The sequence below is a fragment of the Delphinapterus leucas genome, chromosome 2, assembly GCF_059928025.1.
Source record: "Delphinapterus leucas isolate spDelLeu-1000000601 "Yukka" chromosome 2, BTC_Dleu_Yukka2, whole genome shotgun sequence".
Lineage (NCBI taxonomy): Eukaryota > Metazoa > Chordata > Mammalia > Artiodactyla > Monodontidae > Delphinapterus > Delphinapterus leucas.
The window spans coordinates 65,253,358-65,275,475 of NC_143130.1; the positions used below are offsets into that span (position 1 = coordinate 65,253,358).

Consider the following 22,118-nt stretch of genomic DNA (forward strand, 5'->3'; position numbering starts at 1 on the left):
CTCATTACTGACCTGGAAAAGGATGGTAGCCTGGAAATACCCTTTGATGAAAGGGGGATATTTGCTGGTAGAAGTTACCCAGCACCTGAAGATTTGGTACTTTTTTGGAATATCTAGAACACCTGGTACCTCACCTTTCAGAATAGTTTGTTCCTAGTTGAAAAGGATCAGCTAATCCTATTTGGCAGGATGATGCAGTGCAAAGAAAGAGTGCACTGGAGTGAGACCAGGAAAACCTGTGTACCTAGTAGTAGCAAGGACATTCTGCAGTATTTTGCAGAATTGAAATCATTTCATACCCCTTATTTAATTGACCCACATTAATTTGTGAATCCTCCTTTTTTTCGGATAAGAAAACTGAGACTCAAAGTAATAATGCTTGACTGCTTTCAAGGCCACATACTGTACCTAATAAGTTGCAGAACCAAGGCTAGGTTCCAGGTCTTCTGACTTTCTAGAATCTAGGTCATTGGTTTTTTTTCGTTTTTTATTGTTTGTTTGTTTGTTCTTCTGCTGTATTATACCATTTCGTGGCAAGGTAGTTAATCTCTCTCCACTGTAGTTTCTTTTGATATAAAATTGGAAATATAGCCTCAGCTATATCCTCATAGTTTGGAAAAGGTTAATCAAATAGAGATGCTGAGTGGAATAAAAGGCATCTATTCTTGGTCTGTCTATTAGTTTTACAAGTTTGTTTTTTTATAATACCTCTTTCAAGGTACCACACGTCCAATCATGTTTCTCTTGGGTCTTGTACTGTGTTACCCCCCAAAGCTTTGAACTGTAACTTTATGTAAAGTTTGAACCTAACTTTATAAAACTCTTCTTTTTTTTTTTAATTGGAGTATAATTGCTTTACATTGTGTTAGTTTCTGCTGTACAATGAAGTGAGCCAGTTATATGTATACATATATCCCCTCCCATCTTGGACCTCCTCCTCCCACTCCCCAGTTCCTACCCATCTAGGTCATCACAGAGCACTGAGCTGAGCTCCCTGTGCTATACCACAGGTTCCCACTAGCTATCTATTTTAGACATGGCAGTGTATTTTTCCTCAGCCTATTTGAAGCTCTCCGGGGGGTGTTCTGCATTGTCAGAGTTTTTCAGGGAACCTGTAGAGTAACAACTCACATTTTATAGAGTAACAACTGATAAGTCCCTTGGGCCACCTAATAAGTCGGCCATGGAGCCAGTGTCAGACCCTGCTTCTGCTTAGCCTGTAGGGGACATATTTGATTTGCTTTAGTTACTTCCCAATAGCTAGTCAAAGGAAATGTTGTAGGGAGATTTTGAGCCCATAGGCATGGCCTCAAGTTTGGGAGTCATCTCTCAAGGAACTTACTGTAGTCAAGTCTAAGCCCTAAAGATATTGCTGCTGCTCCTCCTCCTCCTCCTGACTCTGGAACATTGCTAAGAGCAGCTAACTGGTGTCTGTTTCCTTATTGGGAGCATATTGATATAAGAATAGGCATTTGGTTCAAATTGAGAAGACTGTTGACGGCTCCTCTTAGAATCTTATGCTGCCGTGGGTATGCTGAGACAGTCCTGTGGGTGGGCTATGTCTCTCCTCATCCATACTCTCTTCAAGTCTTTTTTGGGATGAACAGTAAGATGAGTAAGTGCATTTGGCCAGTGTTTGAGGTCAGGCGTTTTTCTCAGACATTAGTGCAGTGGAGATTTGACCATTGCAAGTATCATATTTTAACCATTGAGCAAAAGAGTAGGAGCGGGGGCTTTCCTGGTGGCGCAGTGGTTGAGAATCCGCCTGCTGATGCAGGGGACACGGGTTCGTGTGCCGGTCCGGGAAGATCCCACGTGGAGCAGAGCGGCTGGGCCAGTGAGCCATGGTCACTGAGCCTGCGCGTCTGGAGCCTGTGCTCCGCAACGGGAGAGGCCACAACAGTGAGAGGCCCGCGTACCGCAAAAAAAAAAAAAAAAAAAAAAAAGAGTAGGAGTGAAATAATGTTTATTTTCTCATCTGGAAGCTGATGTTTCTCTGTTTTCTGTAATTACACACCAGCCTTTCTGCACGTTTCGGGGGATGTGTCTAGGCCAGCATGAACTGAGCTGATATGAAGCTGACCTTTAGGGCCAAGAAAGCTTGTATAGGATCACCCTATAGGATTCAGAGGAAGTACTGTTCTCTTCATACATACTTCTTACAGTCCTTTCACTCTGCTTAACTTGGTCTAAGTTTGTGTTCATTCATGTGTTTATTCATTTTTCTACTGTATTCCAGGCACCAGGGTATGTGCTGGGTATAGAATTGTGTACCAAATAAACAGTGCCTATCTACATAGAACTTGGTCTGTAGGGAAAAACAGACATTCATCAAGCAATCACATAAATAAATAATTACACATTGTGATAAGGGTCGTGAAGAATTACAGTGTAGTATGAGAGAGAATGTCAGGGAGAGGGATGTCACTTAGATTGGGGGGTGGAAGTGACATGTAAGCCAAGACCGATGGAAAAGGACTTAAGAGGCTAAGAGTGATGGGACGAGCATTCTATATAAAGGAGCATCTTGTGTCAGGGTTTTGAGGTAGGAACAAGTTCAGCACATTGAAAAACTGAAAAGAGACCTGTAGGGCTAGAAAGTGGCTGAGATGACACTAGGGAGGGGCCAGATCATGCAGGGCCCTTGAGTTCTAGCTGCACCTAGAAGTCTTAGGAATTGAGCTGCATCTCTGTGGCTGATGCTCTGATGGCAGATTTTTTCCCCCATTATTCCTATGTCCTGTTAGTAGACTTATTGAAAGGCATGCTACTAAAATGCAGGGTAGGAAGAACACTACTACTAAAAGTCTTCAGGGAAGCGCAGAAAAAGATTTGCTTTTTTTCTGCTCTTATTTATTTGACTGGAACCACCAGGTGAGCAAGAACTTTTTGGTGATGGCTCCATCTTCTGTATCTAAGTGTAGATTATAGTAGTTTGTACAGCCCTCTCTTTTGATTACTTGCTTTGTAGTTTATTTCTGCCAATAGACTGGAGCATCTTAATGTTAGGGACCTGTATTCCTGACACCCAGTAAGAAGTAAATTATTAATACACAGAGGGAGGTTTTTGCTTTCAGTTAGGAGGAGGTGAGTTGCATGTCAGGGCACGACTTGGAGAGCAGGGTCCCTGGTTGCCCCTTTGATTCTCCTTTTGTTGTGTATTTTGACTGTTCCCAGCTTCCTTACTTGATTTTTCTTCTCATCTCTGCAGGATCAATAAACCGAGAGCTGAGGATTCAGGCGAATACCACTGTGTATATCACTTTCTCAGTGCTCCTAAAGCAAATGCCACCATTGAAGTAAAAGGTACAACCCAACAGAGGCTGCGGTGTGAGCCTGTCACTCTGCTTCTGAGACACTGACTTGGGCTGGGCTTCCAGTCTTTGAGCTTTTCTTGTTTTCATAATGGGAGGCAATATAATATTATGGATAGGACTGAAGGGTCAGGAGCTCAACTGCCCGGGTTTAAATCCAAATCCCATCATTCACTGTGTGACCGTGGCGAGTTATTAACTTCTCTATGCTTCTGTTGCCTCATTTGTAAAACCTAACACGTGGCACATGGGTAGGTTAGAGGAATTAAATAAGTTAATATAGTAGGTTGAACCATATGAAATTTCTGTTTTTGTAGTTCAAAAAATGTTTCAATTTTGGTAGCTTCATAATGGTTCATCCTTAGGTAAAGCTCTTAGAATAGAGCCTTTGAAGTATTATTATGTAGGTATCTCCAATGGGCCAGGATTTGGCAAAGTACAGTGTGCAGGGTGAATATAAACTCTTTGTAAGGTAATTCATTAGAATTGTAATAAAAACTCTGGGTGCCTGGCATCTTAAAGATGAGATTGTAGCTGAAGGTTGCAAGAAAGGCCAATAGAACTGTAAGAGAGCTAACTAACATTTAACCCAGCTTTCCTGTGTTATTTCAAAGAAGCAGCTGAGACCCAGAAAAGTGAAACCACTAGCTCTCTGTCACACAGTGAATTTGTGGCAGAGCTAGCATAGAACCCAGGTCTTGACTCCCATCCCTATGTTTTTCCATTTTATAAAATGACCATGGGGAGGCAGGGCTACTGTTTGAGGTCAGACTGAAGAGATGAGGATCTTTTTTAGTCCTTTTCATTTTACTTAGGAAGGACAAACTTGTTCTCTAAATCTATAGGGTGATCCCTAGAAGCTGGAAGGATAAATTTAGGAAATGGGAATGGCATATATAGCAGGTATTCAGATTTTCCTTAAAATATTTGGAAGACTAAAAATTCAGACTCAAGAAAATCTTAGACACAGTCAAAGTTTCTATTTTATGTTGTTACTAAAGGAAAGTAGTGTCTTGGTGACACTTGCCCTAACTTGTGTCCTTGTTGACATAAGGACAGCCAGTGCCTCCTCTAGTGGCCAGATTCGATTCTAAATGCCTGAAGAGGTGGAGTCACAGTGGCATGGTTACAGTCCACACAGGCCAGAGAACCTAGGATTTGATTAACTCCGTGGCTTTTCTTGTAGAGATCTGGGTTTATCACTGTTTTTGAAGAGTACCATATTTATTCAACATGAGGATGAAAGTGTGATAAAGCGTTTTCTCTTAAGCCAGCCAAGGGCCCTGGATGAGCTGAGCTACGTGGGGAGACGTTTCACTCCTTCATATGATATCTGAGGCCCTGCAACATTCCAGGCTAAGCTTTTGGCACAAAGTTCAAGTGCAGAGGGAATGGGATGGGTGAGGGAGGGAGAGTGTCTAGTGTCTAGTTAATCGAGGTCTCCAAGCCTAAAGGATAATTACATATAATTCGAAGTCTTGACTAACTCTAATCATATTGATCAAGCGTTAATGATTTCTAAGCAGCACTTTCAGGAGTAGAAAGAGAGTTATTTTTCCATTGGTTTGTCTGCTCAAGAAGGTGAGGTTCCGATGGCCCCAAAGGCATCTTTCCTCACATTCTCTTTAGCAGATAAGAAGTGGTCTGCAGGCTGCAGTCAGGAGTGTCTTCCGAGGAAGATACAACAGGCACAGTATCTCACCATAGTGAAGGCATGTACTGTGCTCTGTTGCGTTTGTACTGTACAATAACCCTGTGAGGTGGATTGGGCAGGTGGTATTAATATCCTCATTTTAAAGAAGTAGACCTTAAGAGAATTCTGTTTTATATAATCCTAAAACATATTCTTTGACTAGCTTGGGCAGATACGTTAGTCTGTCAAGAAAATTCATATGGAATTCTAGTCTTTCTTCCTTCTCTCCCCTGACACCTGGCTAGAGAACAGCTGAAAACTTAATGTCTTTTAGGTTAGAGATAGTTTGGTCTGGTAAAGACTGAACACTTGGCTTTTCTTGTGTAAGTTTAGGAGGGTTTGCCATAGGCCCAGGATCACATTCTAAGCTAGCTCCCGATTATGGTTGGGGTAGAAAACTGCCTTGAATTTACAGCGGTATATGTGTTGTTCCCACAGCATTTTCATGTAAACTCTTGTTTCCTCAGTTCCTCAAGGGTGGGGTAAGAGACAGTTATCTTTTTATAGCTATAATGATTTAAAAACTCTGCTGAGTAATAGAGAGGCAAGAGGTGGTTGTACTCAAGAACAGAGAAATTCAGGGGATTCAGGAACATAAGTGACCTCTGCCAGAAGGAGTCTCTGAGAGTCTCCATTTGTGGTTTTAACTAAATCGACATTTCAAGGCAACATAATTCAGACCATACATACATATTTCTTTAGCACTTATTCTACACTCAGCCCTTTTCTTCCCCATCTGGCTTTCCCTGCAGTTGAAAACTTCCCTGGGGTGTTGTTTGGGCTCAGCACTGTGGGGAGTGAAGGACTTAGACTAGCCAGAGACTGGGCATTATATGTCAAATGACTAAATCTTGAGTTACTTGTTATGTACAAAAGAAAAGAAGGCTGAAGGAATCAGAGGGAGGGACACATATCTGGGAACAGACCTGAGGTGGCAGTGCTTTTCCACCTTAGCCTGTAGATCCCCATCAAGAAAGGAATTTTGAGGGTGATCGTATATACATGTGGTAGGGAAGGCCTTGCACCTGAAGTAAGGTTGGTTTGTTTTTTCTTTCTCTTTTTTTAAAGGACAAGAATGAGGCACAGTATAAACAGGAAGATACTATTACTGTTGAGGATTACATTTCTTAGGTATTTGGCAGGTGACCTGAGCAGATGCTGGGGGAGGAAGATGGAGCAGGGCTGGCCAGGGGGAGAGGAAACAGCAATGATTAGACCTTGTGGGACCTCGGTCCTATAACCAGCCTCTCCAGGGATCTGCTTAGATAACTCTGGGGAGGCTTCTCTTTCCTTTTTGACTCCTCAGAGGTTGTGTCTTCTGGAGACTCCACACCTTACCATACAGCATTTGTAAAAGAATAGGTGTTGAATTTTCTATCCCTGTAATTATTCAACTTTTCTAGCCCTTAGTCCCTCCCTCTTCCTCTTCCTTTTCTAGAATTAAGAAATGTGCTCACAAAAACAAGTTAAAGTTTTCTATGTAATTGACAAAGTTGAAAAGAGAAAATACCTCTCATGACTCCCAGACCCTATCCTCACCCTTCAACCATTTTGGTTACTCCAGTAAACAAGGAGTTTGAGTTTTATTGCTGTTTTTAGAAAAGGATTTTGGTGGTCAGCAAGTCCTCTGCGACAGACATGCCATTGCCGCTTGTGAAAGGTACATCCCAGCCCCAGGAAGGTTTGGGTCTGGTGTTTTATTAGGGCCATCATTATGTCTCCCTGCTCATTGGGCATTTCAATTGAATTTCAGTCTTTTGGTGGCTATGAGAGCCAAGATTGATCTTGTTTTTCTTCTCCCTACTTATTAGCTTTCTTGCTATTTGAATATTATGACTAAATGTTAGGATTTCTAGAAGTGACCTTGCCCTGCATTCCTGTTTCCTACTCTGTTGCATGGCCTTACAACTGATATATCAAAGTTCAGACTGGCCGAGGCAGACTGTATAGTGATGGTGACAGATATCATTATTAGGAGTAATAATACACCTCTCACGTTTGTACAGCACTTTCAGCATGCAGAGTGTTTTTGTGCTCATTTATTCGTTTGACGGGCAGCTAGTTTGACAGGTGAAGATGCTTAGAGGTTGTGACATAGTTTAAATTCGAGCTGCTGTCAAAGCTGGTTCTGTCTCAGAATTGCCCTGACTTGAAAAGTCTCTGAAAGCATAACAGTAATATCTTGAAGCTGCTTGAACATTTTGAACATGAACCATAGCCCAAATAACCATACCTGTTCCTTCTTTTCCTCTCTTCAGGGTGCTACCCTGACCTACCTTAATAAGAATAAGAACAGCTAACGTTACTGTGTGCTTATTACTATGTGCCAGGCACATTACTTGTCCCTTTCCTCTCCTGTAGTCTTCACAACTCTGAGGTAAATGCCATTATTATCTCCACTTTCCAGGTGAGAAAATTGAGGCTCCAAGGGAATTGAATGATTTGCTCAGTGTGACATAGTCAACCAGTGGGGCCAGAGTTCTCACCCAAGCACCCTAGTACCAGAGCCCATGTTCCTAAGCACTAAGCCACACCGCTGTGTTCAGCATATAACAATGTAAAGGTCTTGGACTGACAGAAGAAATGGGTTCTAATCCTGGCCCTGCCATTATAAACTTGCCGTGGCCCTGACCAGTCACTTTCCTTCGTTGGGCCTCAGATTCCCCAAGTGTATGATGAAGTAAGATGAGATAGATGATCTTGAAGGTTTTGTAAGGCTCTGAAGGTCTGTGGTTCCCTTATGTGGACACAGATGAGAAGTTGGGTTAGTGAAGGAAACGATTTCTAAGCTTCTTTTCCTAGTAATAGTGACTGTCAGGTTCTTAACTTTGAGACTGTCACCTCAGTGCCCCCCACACCTCCACGCGTTCATCTCCCTGTCTTATGAGACACTCCCTGTAGTCCCCTGATCTCAAACACTGATGCTAGGAAAAGTGTTAGAGCAGTGGTTCTCAAACTTGGTTTAAGGTATATGAAATGTGGCCTAGGCATCAGGCTTATTAAAAGCACTCCAGATGATTATAGTGTACAGCCAAGGTTAGAATCATTCTTAGTGGAGACTTCAGTGCCTCCTACTCAGTGGTTTCACCTGCAGGAGAGGGAAAAGCCTCTTCCGCAGAAGGCAGCACAAGTCCCAGACTGCTCTAGTCTTTACAACCACTGATGAATCTATTCTGTATAATTATTGAGCCAAAAAGTCAACATCTTCCTTTTTCTAAAAAATATTTATTTATTTGGTTGTGGCACGCGGGCTCCTTAGTTGTGGCAAGAGAACTCTTTGTTACAGCCAGCATGCATATGGAATCTAGTTCCCCGACCAGGGATGGAACCCAGGCCCCCTGCATTGGGAGCACAGAGTCTTAACCACTGCACCACCAGGGAAGTCCCCCAACATCTTTCTTGCTTCCATCTCAGCCAGTCTCATATTGTTTTTTTGGGCTTGGCCCTTGGCTAGCAGTAAATCTTAACTCTCCCTCTGCCTTCAGCCAAGCCTCTATTTTTGCCTATAGAAAATATGAGGTGTCTCTGGGATTTGATAGGTTGCATGAAGGAAGCAAAGAGACCATCTCTACATTATCAGTGTGTGTATGATGAGACGTTGTGCAATATCTTTAAGGATGGAGTTTCTTTGAAAATGAGTTGCAAGATTATGAATTTGCTTTGAAAAGTGAGCACTAAATAAGCAGTCCAGGTAAGAGGCCCCATACCTTGTGTTAACTTTATTTAACATCATCTTCAGCTGAACATGCCTCCGTTGCCTAAGCTGGCACTTTCTACAGCCGCCAGCCAGGCAGAGAAGCTGGATGCTTCTCTCTAAATGCCTGCAGGTTAGGCAGCAGAGGGTGCTGAGGAACATGCCTTTGTCCTCAGCCAAAGGCCTAGATAATGACATTGGGTCAGGTGTTGGTGGGTAACTAAGACTGTTTTGGAACCCCGGTGTTGCCATTTATTAGGATACTGGAAGGGTCCATCCATTAACTCATGGGATTAGAGTATGTAGCTAACAAGGCCAGATCATGAGTTAATTCCCAAGTGGGTGTGTGATCTCTTCTAAGGATCTCTGTTACTTCTTTGCTACCCAGTCTGTGCCTCCCTGAGAAGGTAAAGGGAATTAAGCAGTATTTGCTCTGTCTGACTCCTCAGACCTACCTGCAGACCAACAGGACCTAGTTAAGTAGGTCCTTATTAAGTGGCAAGCCCACATAAGGTGAGGCACCATAATCAATATAAATAGGCCATTAATCAGTATAATTTGTCAGTATCTGACCTGAGTAAACCTTATTAGAGCCACAAACAAAAAGTCCGGTTTATATTAGCAAATAGGGAGAAAACACATAATAATCAGCATCTTTTTGATTTCTTAGAACTCATAATGCCTGTCTTAGCCTTTCCTAACTAACTAATAATGCAATTTAAATGTTTATTTTTGACCCTGGGCTCCAATCTTGTGCTAGATTGATACAGAGACGTAAATTAATCCTCGTAAGACCTCTATGAAGTGTGGGTATTTTATTCCCATTTTACAAAAGTAAATATTGAAACCCAAAGGATTTTAAATGACCCACCTTAGGTTATTCAGTGAGTAACAGAGTCTCAGTAGAGCCAAATTTCTCTAACTTAAGTCTAAAACTCTTTACATTATAGTATATGAAGTAGCTGAACTCTGACAGATAAATCAGTCCCACCTTAGGTCTAGAGCGTTCTAGTACATCTACAAGCAAAGATAACATTTGGGCAGTTTGCTGTGCAGTTACCAGTAATGCATATTGTATATTTTTATTGTTTATGGACTCTGTTCTAGTTTGGTTATTTCCCCTTCTATATGGTAAAGTTCAAAAAACATGGCCTCTGGAGTCAGATAGCCCTGAATTTGGATTCTGGCTATACCAGAATTTACTAGTGGCATAATTTTAGATGTTAAATAACTTTACCAAACTTTACCAAACTTGAGTTTTCTTACTTATAAAAATTGGGTAATGTCTGCCTCATTGGGTGGTTATATTTGTTACCTGTTGCTGCACAATAAATTGCCTTAAAACAGCAAATACTTATTACCTCATAGTGTCTGTGGGCCAGGGATTGGGGAGCAGATCAGTGGGGTGGTTCTGGCTCAGGGTCTCTCCAGTTGGCTGGGGCTAGATGGCTGCCTCAGGCTGTGGCGGAAGGCCTTAATTCCTCACTACGTGGGCCTCTTCATAGGCTGTTTGAGTGTCTTCCTAGCATGGCAGCTTCCCCTCCCAGAGCGTGTGTTCCGAGAGAGAGAGTGAGAGCGAGAGAAGAGAGCGAGAGGGAAGGAGGGCAAGGGAAGCCATTTTGTATTTTGTGAACTATTTGCACACCTTTATTTTTACATATAGATATATTTTTCTATATATTGATTCATGTTCTATATAGGAAAAATATATAAAATACATATTTTATAAATATATAAAATGTATGCTATATTTTATTCTTTAGAATCAAGTCACTAAGTCCAGCCCACACTCAAGAGGAGGGAAATTAGGCTCTACCTCTTAAAGGGAAGAATATCAAAGAATTTGTGTACTATTTAAGAGGTGGACTCTGAGCCCTAAGGGGCCCCCCTCTCTGACCACTGCTGACATGTGCTCTGAGAGCCTAGTTACCTTTCTTGCTGTGGGTCTGCTGTCTTGCTCAGCTGGTGGGGCAGGAACAGGCTTTCTGATTGAGCAGCAACCATAAAGGACAGAGAGAAGTGAAAAAACTTCATTGACCCAGAGGCTAAAGTGATAGTTGTTATAATCATTCCTTATCCGGTTAGAGTGATGTGACTTGGGTTAATCTTCTGTCTTCCTGGTACACTAGTGATACTTCCACCAGTTCAAGGGTGAATAATCAGGGCATTATTCTTTTGAGGATATCATTCCCAAGCTTCACTCAGTATTCTTTGCTGAGTTGAGGAGAAAGCAGCAGTAGATGTAATAACCATTGAAAACTCTTAACAGGCTTCACTATGTAAACATAGCCAATAAATTGCGGAGTGGGGATGCACACTAAGTTCCTGTGTAGTCTCTGCACACAGTAGCCTTTAAGGCGCCTTCCTATCTGTAAATAGAAGCCTCTATAGAATCTGGAAGTAGATGAATGAAAGGAGGACTTGGTGTTCTCCTGAGCACCAAGGCAGGAGTGAAGGCCATCCCCACCTGTCTCCCCAGGTCTTGGCCTTCAAGAATAGTAGCTTTTTAGAGACTGTGGAGCCATAAACCAACTCAGCTTTTAGCCTTCTAGGTGGTTCTTATGTGTAATCTTAGGGATGAGTCTCCAAGGCAAAAGCTGATGTTAGTGAATTCACAATACATTGGAATTAGTCACATAACTGGGCCAGAGTAAATAGAGTGAGTATTCTCTGTGGGGCAAAGGAGAATGAAAGTGGAAAAATACATCACTTGTAAGCTGATTTCTGAAAGTTACGTCTCTACCATTTCCCTGAGCTCCAGACTTGATATTCAGCTGCCTACTTAACAACTTCACTTGGATGTTAAATAAGTCTTAACATGTCCTAAACTTTGAACTCCTGGTTTTTTACTACCATGATTGCTCCATCCCTAAACAAAACAAAATAAAAACAAGCAAACCAAAAAAAATGCTAATTCTTCTCAGTCTTCCTCATCTCAGTAACTGTCAACTCCATTCTTGCAGTTACTCAGGCGAGAAACCTTGGGATCATCTTTGACTTCTTTTTCTCTCACTTTCCACATTCAGTCGGTTAACAAATATATTAACCTATAAAATATATCCAGAATCTCCTCACTTCTACTGCTACTGCCTTCATCCATACGACCCTCTCCCCCTTGCCTGGATTGCTTCCACTATCGTCTCTACAATTTTTGTCCACATAGTAGCCAGAGGGAGCCTGTTAAAGCATACAGATAATTTCACACCTGCACTTAGTATTCACCAGTGGCTTCCCAGCTGACTTAGAGTAAATGCCAAAGTAATTTCATTGTCCTACAAAGTCCTATCCAATCTGGGCTCCATTCTCTGATTTGGTCTCCTACCATCGTCCCCCTGTGTTTCAGGCAAATTCCTCCACGCTGTCCTTGTACATAACAAGCACGCTTCTGCCTCAGAGCTTTTGCCTTTCCCTCTACCTGGAGTGTTCTTCCCGCAGATATATGTAGCCTACGCCCTTACTTTCTTCATGACTGTGCTAAAATTCACCTCATCAGAATGGCCTTCCCCTACCACTGTCATGTATTTGGCATGTAACGAGTGCTCAACAGATGTTTGTCCAATGAATGAAACACAACTAGAGGCAAAATGTAGCTCTTCTGCTTGTTGTATCTCCCTACTCCCCCATGATGGTGTTTAAGTATGGCTGTGGAGTGTGTTCCTTCCTTGGAGTGCTTAAGATGGGCCTTAATATGTACTGATTGAAGGAAGCTTTGAGGAAGGTGACCAGGTTGAACAGTGACTGACTGGCTGTGGGAGAAATTTGGTGTGATGGGAATTTGAGCCAGCCTGATTCATTCCCTTCTGTAGTGAGGAACTGTGCCTGGAAAAACAGATATTTCCTTTATATCTAGAAAACACCTCATGCTGAGTAGTACTGCAGGCCTTAGTTTGGCAGGCTGTGGAGATGGCTTGGGGCCTTGCTCATTCTTTTCCTATCCAGGTGCCTCAGGAGGTGGTCTGGGAAGCACAGTCTGGGAGTAGCAGGATGTTGGATTATTTTTAAGCCAAGAAAAGCCAAGCCAGTCCGAAGGGAAACATGGGGTCAGCCCATGATATAATACAATTGTACAGGTTTTTACAGTCTCAAAATGAATATTTTGAGATCTATCTATGCAAGACACTGGATATAGGCAGCGGCTAGAAATAACTCCATTTGATAATGGGGTATAGAGTTCAAGCACAGAATAATTAAATAACCAGCAAAACTGGAATTTGGACCAGGCCTATTGATTCTCCTTCCCATCTTCGCCAGCAAAGTGACGTCTGGCCTACTTTGAGTTTTATTGCTTTTGGATTAGTATAACTGATGCGGTAAGGTGGAAAATACAGTTAAGATCAAAGAAGGCCAAATTCAAAGAATTAGCCCCTATCTCAGGCTAATTGGATCCTTGAAACTTATCTAATATTTAAACCACAGGTGCTGTTTATTTCTTTCTAAGTTATCCCTAAAAGCAGAGAAAATCAGCAGCTTCTGACATGTCTAGAAATTCCCCTAAGATTGGGTTCATTGAGATAACTGCAAATCAGGTATATAAATCAGATTCTTAAGCTGTTAATAAAATCTCTTGGGACGCTGGTTGAATTTCCTGTTCATTTCTTTCTTCCCTTGTGAAGACCAGTTTGCTTCATTCCCTCTTTTCTGGGAGAGGCTTGGCCATTGATACTCATCATGTAGCTTCTCCAAGCAGTCATTGTTTTTATATACCTTGCAGTAGGACTTGATTTTAGGTGTTTGATCTCAGGGATCTCTCATTTCCTTAAGGGAATATATGGCATTTGATACAATACATAATTATTGCTAACGTAGGTGTATTAAGAAAAAACCATGACTGGCAGAGAAGGTAATAGCTTCTGTTTGCATTTTCTTTAAAGGATGGCTTAATTTATGCAGTTGCACCTGTGCTCTCTTCCAGTAGGTTGGAGAACCACCTGTATTATTAGTAGAACTTCACATATAGTAATCCTGGTGTCTGCTTTGGTGGGTGGGAGGTTAGGGCAAGGAATTGGTTCCATTGCTCTGTTCTGACCTGAAATGCATGTTATCAAAGCTGAATATGAGAGTGGGTCTAAGGAGAAGCAGGGCTCTGAGCCAATAGTTGGGGCCTTTTGTATCCTGTTCAGCTTAGGCTCCCATGGTAACTGTATTCAACTCTCTTTCTCACAGCTGCTCCTGACATCACTGGCCATAAACGGAGTGAGAACAAGAATGAAGGGCAGGATGCCATGATGTACTGCAAGTCAGTTGGCTACCCCTACCCAGAGTGGATCTGGCGCAAGAAGGAGAACGGTATGCCCATGGTGAGTACGAGGCAGCCCTGGTTCTCTATACATGGGTCTCTGTGGTTGCTGGAGTTTCTCCTGGGGAGTTCTAGACATCTGGACTAGTTTCTGCAACCTGCCATACTGGCTGCCGTGGCTTGGGTCACCCTTTCTAGAGTCTTGGTGGTTACATCATGAATCTGGAGGTCATTGGCAGTCTCTGACCAGCATGGAACCCCTATACGTGATTTGTTAAAGCTGTCTGTCTGGTAAAGGATTTGGCTGTTTACCTTCAAGATAAGACACCAAGAAGAGCTAACCCCAATCTTAAAATTTTACTGTTATTCTAGTACATTTATCCTAAAGAAAATATTGCTCATAAAGTGGTCTTAACGTACTTTTCTTGTTTTTTTGGGAAGGCAAGGCAGTGAGAGCAATTAATAGTATATTCCTGGAACACATGAAATACTGATTAGGAATTGAGACAATCTAAGGAGGCCCATGGGCAGCCTTAGACATTGGAAATCTGACAGTATCTGCTCCAGAAAAGGTCAAAGAAAACATCTTTTCCAATCTGTGGGACGATTCTTGATGGTATGGGAGAGTCAAAACTTTCGACTCTCACTTTCTCTCTGATTAATGCTTGGCCAGTCTCCTATTCTATCAGAGGGGCTGTCATACATTCTTCCCCAGGCTTTGTATGCCTAGCAGTCTACTTTTCAGGCATCCTCTTTGACTGCCAGTCTTCAGAATCAGAAGGGACCCTAGAGATCATTTAATCCAGCTTCTTTGGGAAGGTTATACATATTAACCAAGGTAAATTAGTGGCAAAACCACGGAAGTTTCTTGCATATGACGGTATTTTTAAAATACCCTTTGAAGGCTTGTGGACCAAAGGTCACACTCACTAATCACCTCAGGTCATAAGTGAAAAACATGGAATTAGTGAGTGAGTAGAGCAGGAGTGAGAGAAGTTGGCAGCTTTTCAAGTTCTAGGGTTGAAGCTTCACAGAATAACTAATTTTGAAGGCTGTGAGTTTCCCATTCCAGTCATACCCACACTCAAACACAGACATGATTTATGCTATAGCTAGACATCATTCTGGGGATTATCTTTGCCTTTCCTCTCTACTATTTCTGATTATCCTTTAGTTGCTGCATAAGAACTGACACATGAGTCAGATTTTTCCCCTGCTAGTAGCCCATGAGATCAGTGCTGCAAACCTGTCCCAGCTCCACCCAAACACCTGGTCATACTCTCACCTCTGCCTTCCCACACGTGCCTGGAGCACTCCTGTCTTGCTTGAGCAGGTCTCCTCCCCCACAGCCTAGTTCAAATGTTAGCTTTTCTCCAACTTTCCCTGACTCTTTCCAGCAGTGTCCACTCCCTCAGTGCAATGTGGCTCTATACGTACCCTCTGTTGGGGCTTCTTACATGTTCCTTTAACCATCCCTTTGGGGGTCTGGTTCCCTCTTGAGGTCAATCTCCATGTTCATTTTTGTGTCATGCTTTTCCATTTCTAGCTCACCTTCCCCTTAGGTAGGATATAAAACATGTAACATGCTAATGTAAATATCTGTTGACTGATTGAATAAACTTTCCTTTAACCCTGTAATTCTGAAAGGAAGTGGAAGTTACGAATTTCCCCCACTCTGACTAGGAGCAAGTTCTTAACATTGTTTCTAGAGGAAGTTTAGGGAGACTTTGCAGAATTCACCAAGCGTGAAGTAGATATGCTGACTCTGAAGGCATCAGATAGGCCTGATGTTACCAGATACATGCCTGACCATGGAGCTCACACCCCTTCTCCATCCTCTGCCTGGTTATGGTTTCTTGCCTGGTGTTTGGAGCAGCATCTTCTAAATTGAGTTGGTCTTTTCTGGGTCTACAGGGTAGGACCTCCCTTCACTTCATACAAGTTGGAGAAGTCCAGAGGACCAACAGCAGGGAAGACTTTTACCTTGGCTCTGCTAGAAGATTGTTGACTGGTTGTTGAGATTGAAGGGCAGTCAGTGATCAAGTACTCAAAGTCCCTTGAACAAAGATGGTACTAGACACTGCTCCCTGATCCTGTCCAGTGTCTTGCTAAGGATGTTAGTGTTGCCCTGTATTGGGCACTAATTCACCTACTCTGATCTTTGTGTGTTGTCACTTTATCTGCTTCTGAGCAGGAGATTGTCAATACCTCTGGCCGCTTCATCATCATCAACAGGGAGAATTACACTGAGCTGAGCATCACAAACCTGCAGATCACAGAAGATCCTGGCGAGTATGAATGTAATGCTACCAACTCCATTGGCTCTGCCTCCGTTGTCACCATCCTCAGGGTACGGAGCCACCTGGCCCCACTCTGGCCCTTCCTGGGAATTCTGGCGGAAATCATCATCCTTGTGGTGATCATTGTTGTGTATGAAAAGAGGAAGAGGCCAGATGAAGTTCCTGACGGTAAGAACATCCCTACAAAATAGCTGTGCTGTTGGGGCTGGTTTCCAAGCCGTGGGGTGGTTTCCAAGCACCCAAAGAGGACTATAAGAATGTTGGGATTCAGTCCCAAAAGGAGAGAAGGAAAAATTCTTATACTGGTTCCTCACCCCCTACCCCTAAGATTAGCCACCTTGAGCTATAATTATTAGCTCTGTTCCTCCATGTGGGTGTTCTCCAACCCCAGTCCCATCTGCCCTTCAGGCCCCTTGCGGGGAATGGGCAGTTGTCAGTCTCTTTGTTCAGCTCTGTCCTCCTTCAATACAGATCATCAGGCAGATTGAGCTTGAGGAGAATCCAAGTCAAGCCTAGAAGCCACCCCAAGATCGCAGGCCACCTGGCCTTTCAGGCAGATTTAAGGTATCTAATTGGTTGTCACATGGTTGCCTGGTATAGCCCCTGTAGGTAACTGCCCTAGTCCAGTCAGACTGTTATTGGGAAAAGCCATTGGAACAAGCCACTTTTTGGTTTCCTTGGTTGGTCCCTTCAGAAGGTTTTCAAGGTTTGTGGTGAAGCAGGCCCCTGCCATTTGGCTTTTTTGTCTGTCTCACAGACAAGAATGGTGGAGAGCATCTGATGCATTACCACCCCCAGTTTAAGACAGATAGCTAAGCAGTAACACCTGGAGTCCCTGCCTGAAGTGGCACCCTCAAGCTGGCCCAGCGTCCCAGAAGGGAGTGGATAATAGCAGCAGAACCAAAGCCAATTGTTAGGTATTGGAAAGAATAAGAATCTTAGATGGTTAGACATGCTTAGAGTCAGAAAAGGTCCTGGAAGTTATGTTTTTTTGTTATGGATGTTCTATTTCTAACCCTGTGATTATAATGGGGGGGGACTACTGATGGAGACTTGCACCAGTAGTACTTCAGATCCCTCACTAGCTCCCCAGCCCCATCCTCTTACCCTATAATAGCATCAGCGAAAACAAATTAATTGGCCAGCCAACTATCACCACCACTTGCCTGTCACTGATTGGACTGGAAGGGTATGCACCTAAACTCAGTGCCTTGGGTGATGGGGAGGATGCCAACTCTAGTCTGACTGTTCTGGGCCTGTGCTTGTGCACTGTGGTGCTGTACCCTGCCCCAGAGAGCTGTCTGTGTCCCTGTGGCTGGCCAGGACCCAGTGCCAGCCATGTGTGTCAGCGGAGAATGCTAAGGGAGGTCTGGTGCTCCCTCAGGAAGAGCGCAGCCCTGAAGGCATGCCAGTGGCTCCTGAGTCTCTGGAAGGACATGTTTGAGAGCAGCAGCCACCTCCCCTTCTTTTCCTTTCTTCTCAGCAGCTCCTAAGTCTCTCTGCCTGCACTAGGTAGAGCGAGTATTGTAGTGAGGCTGGTGAAAAGGTTATTTGGTGACACTAGCGATGTATGTGGGGAGACCTGGTGGACTTCCATCCAAATGTACATTCATCAGTGAACTAGATGGAGGAATGGGATGGACGTCAGCTGGAAGCAGATGGGCCTTTGTAAATACGTGGGCTTGTGCCCTGCAACATAAGAGTGTCCTGGGATTTTTACTTTCTTTCTCCTGGGTCCACAGAACTGCTATTCTGTGAAGCAAAAGTGCTTTCTTAGGATTTTCATATATGCATAATGCTTTTCTCTCTAAATTTCTCTTTCTTGTTGCAAATTAGGACTTCCAAGGCAGAGTACCTATGTCTAGATCTGAGAGTAGAGGGGGAGAGTTGCCTGTCAGTGTGTTTTCAGCGTTGGCTTATTAGGAGCAGTCATGCCTCACTCCTGAAAAGGGCTGAATGCTTTTGCTTTGCTAAATATCGCCTTTCTCAGCTTTCCCTTTGGAAAAATTGAGATGCAAAAAGTCAGTAGGAAAAGGTAAAAATGGGCTTCAAAACCTGACTTTTTAAGACAAGGCTGGCTGCCCCTCTCTTGGCAGAGTGACGCATTGGCTTAGCCTGTCCCTGTCAGAGGTTCCTGTTGTCTTTGCAGGAAGCCGTTTCACTTACCAGGTTGCTATCCCAGCATATGTGGAAGAGACCGTCAGGTTAGATTTGAGGAATGGTTAGTATTGGTTCTATCTGACAAGTGCAGGCACCTGCCCAGGGAAAGCAGCTTTTTTTTTTTTTTTAAGAGCGCCATGGCTGTTGAACACAAATGGGGACGAGTTTGTTATACAAGACACCTGTGGCCAGCAAATCTGAACAGCTTCCTGGAGGGAAAATACTCTTTTAAGATAAATTATTATAGGCAGTGAATGAATCCTATGTAAAAGAGATGACTGCAGGGTAAGTGCAAAGTAAAACCTTCTTGCTCTAGTGTCTTAGAAGAATACTGTAATGCAAGCAGCTTTTACTTTGTTGTTATTATTGAATTGGGGCAAAAAATCTGGGATGCTGGAATTATTGCAATGTTTGCCTTCTCTCTGTTCCCCTCCTGACAGCCAGCACCGTCCAGGCTCCATTCTCTATCACATGCCCTTGCTCGAGCATTTCCATCCCATAGTTTTCTTCTTTGTCTTTCTGCCTCTTTTTCTCAGACTCCTCCCTAGTCCTGCCCTCCCCTTTTTTCTTCTCTCCTGGAAGTAATTTTTTTGAAAATTTGATTGTTCCTCTGTGAGTTTTCCTTATGCAGTGTCTTTTTCTTCTTTAGCCAGTTTCCCCTCAACTCCTGTGCAATTCACAAGAGCAAACTCACTTCATGTGCTTTCCTCCCGTATGCCCTTCTTCAAATTTACATATAGATACATGCATACACTCCTTTTTGGAATGAATGAGGAGGTACCTTATACCTGATACAGATTTGGAGTTTTAGAGGTGATGAATTTTTACTTGTCAGACAACCGTTCGTAATTCTGTGTTGACTTATTTATACCATTGTGAAAATTGATTTTTAAAAAAAATAAGCCTGACATGCTGCTTCTCTGCCAAATGAATACACTATTATCAAGATATAGCAGTGATTTATTTCTGACTCACTGGACCTTTTTTTATATGAAAAAAGTTCATATAAAACTCACAGTATTCATATTTGGGCAGTCTGTGAGTTTTTGGTAACTCGGTGCTGTACTAGAAAAGCACTAAGGGAACAATACAAAAGTATAAAAACACAAATTTAAAGTTATATAGTTTAGCCTGAGTATGTTTCACTAGAAGAGCAAATATTGCTTTAGATTTCTCACATAGAAAATACTTAGGGTTAAGGTTTAGCTGCTTCCAGGGGGTAAAAAAAGGCCCATGACTTTTTGTCTACTGGAGTATACTCAGGACATTTTGTAAGTGAAACTTACATCTAAATCCCTTTCAGTCACTGTTATGGTGTCTTTGAGGATTGGTGCCCCAGTGGGTTGTCTTGTAGGTAGATTATCTGCATATCACCTTTAACCTTCAATGTTTTTAGTAACAGGTGAATTGTGGAGCCAAGTAAGGACTTTGTTTTTTTCAGTTTACTTACCTCCTGACTACATTCTCTGGAAATGTTAAATGATAATTCTCTAAAAAGACTAGATACAACTAGCATCCCTCTAGCCTTCCATCCACCTTACAGCTGGACATATGTTTGGAGCTCACCTTGTGTGTTGGTTCCCTGCTGACTGAACCCAGAGAGTGATTAGCGTGCCTCTCGGGAGTGAACCTGCTTAGTTGCTGGGGCCTTCAGTTCTGCTGCACATTTTACTGACCTCGATTGAAAACAGTAGGAGCTGATTTAAGAGAAGTGCTGGCATCAAAAAGAGTTTTCCATTATCACATTAGGGAGATAATTTTATAAGCAAGTATAGGCACTCTTCCTTTAAGTTACTGGTATAAAAGATACTTGAGGTTTTGTGGGAACCATTTTTAGTGGCTGTGATGTATCCAAACTCTTTTTAACACTTTAGAATTAAGAGCTAGTCTAATGTTCCAAAATCAGTTAAATGGTCAAAACATTGGTAGCATATGAAGCTTTACAAGAGGACAGGAATGTTGGAAAAGGAATGTGACTTTTAAAAATGATATGTGAAACACACGTGTTGTCCCTTAACCAGGGGTCATCTGGGTCAGTAACAAGCTACCTTATGAAGAAAATACAATAGGACTGAATAAGGAAGGAAATTGAAAATAATTGTTACTCTCTTTTGGGTTTAATGCTGCTCTGCTGAGATCAGGCAAAATTTAAGTGGGTTTAGAAACCATAAATCCTCATCCTCAGTGAGATGAAGGCAGTGAAAAAGGAGCTTTGACCAGACAGTCAACTTACTTTGACATTAAAGCCATCTTTTTGGAGGTGGTATTGTATCAGGTAATCTGTTATTTACTAGGCATTGCAGAGCACCCTTCCAGATTCTGAGGCGATGTAGGGGAATGAGGGCTCTAAGTGCACTGGGTTGGGAAGACAACATTCAGCTGAATGAATCAGTGTGTGCAACAGGTCCACCAGGAACTTCACTCATAAGATGGATTCCAGAAGCATCTTGTTTCCACTCTCCCCCAGCCCTCTTCCTCTCACCTAGTCAGTGGCTGTGAGTAATACCCAGCTGGAGAGAACAGTCATTGTTTAAGCGGCTGTCTTTTGCCCTGAGGGTTTGGGGGTATGTTGATATTTGTCGGTTACTATGACTTCTTTTTTTTCCCCCCTCAATTGCATCAAACCCTTAAAACATGGTGGTAAGTGAGCGATATGCATGCTTTTGGAGTTTGTTTAATCTCCGCTTCAGTCTATACGATGCACAGTTCATAATGTTAACACTTTTCTTCAAGTTTACTTCATTCACTTTCACAACTAATTTGGATTTCAGTTTGCTGTTTAATCCTCATTTACTTTCATTTTCTTACCTTTTATCTGTAGTTCTGTTCTTCCCTCTCTCCTGATTTCCTTGTTAGAGGTCAAGTTGTTGTTTTTGTTTGACCTGTAATGGGAGAGTGGTGCTGCAGATAGCGATTCAGTCCAGGAAAGTGGGAGCCTTGAGGCTCTTTTCTTTGTTCCTTATAAATGTGGAAGTGGATTTGGGGAGAGAGATGAAGGGGCTCGTGAGACGTAGGCACAAGTGTGAACAGCAACTGCTCCCACTTTCAGGCATGGCAGCTACACCAGAGCCACTGTTGCTAAAACCCCTCATGCAGCCCTTTGCACGTTATCGCCTTGTTGGGCTGGAAAATGACGTTATTAGACACCAGGGCGTACATATATCCCAATTACTGAAGAAAGAAAAGCTCATGGTGTGAAGTGCTTGGGTTAGTGCTGAAGTGTCACGCTTTGAAAAGATTAGCTTGGCTATCGCGATTCCCTCTCCCCTTTTTTTCTCTTAAAATTGGGAGTAGATTGGTGATATTCTTGAATCAGCTACCTTGCTTTAGAATTCTGTGTTTTCGGGTGCACAGCCAGAGCACTAAAAATATTCTAAGTTTGCTCCTGTGTCCTTTCCTGTAAGTCCCAGAAGTGCTTAGTTCCTAGCATGTAGCTGAGCTGGCTTGGCCAGGATGCTGAGAGCGTTAGGGTGTTGTGGTGAGGGAGGATCTAGGCTGGGCTCGTGGGTCTCAGTACCTGGTACGTCTTTGTATATCTCCACTGTATACACAGCACACAGATGTCTTGGGTGTCTGAGTCTTAAGTTTGTTCTCTGTACTGTTCGATAGTGTACTATTGTTAGTAGTAGAATCCTGTGGACACTGGTGTGTTGCTAGCCTATTGTTCTGGCTAAGTCACTGGTTTGTGGTTAGTTTTGTTTCTGTTTTGTTTTGTTTTTTT

The 22,118-nt window shown here is 42.7% G+C and overlaps 1 protein-coding gene across 2 annotated transcripts in view; it reads left to right on the forward strand.

The window, feature by feature from the left end:
- The window catches only part of NPTN (neuroplastin), a 58,936-nt gene that overhangs the window by 29,789 nt on the left and 7,029 nt on the right, over nt 1-22,118 (forward strand). For both annotated transcript variants that reach the window (XM_089907022.1, XM_022579982.3), the window contains exons 3-5: nt 3,212-3,306; nt 13,865-13,998; nt 16,132-16,405. In XM_089907022.1, coding sequence (XP_089763148.1) covers nt 3,212-3,306; nt 13,865-13,998; nt 16,132-16,405 — 503 coding nt within the window. The remainder of the gene's footprint in view (nt 1-3,211; nt 3,307-13,864; nt 13,999-16,131; nt 16,406-22,118) is intronic.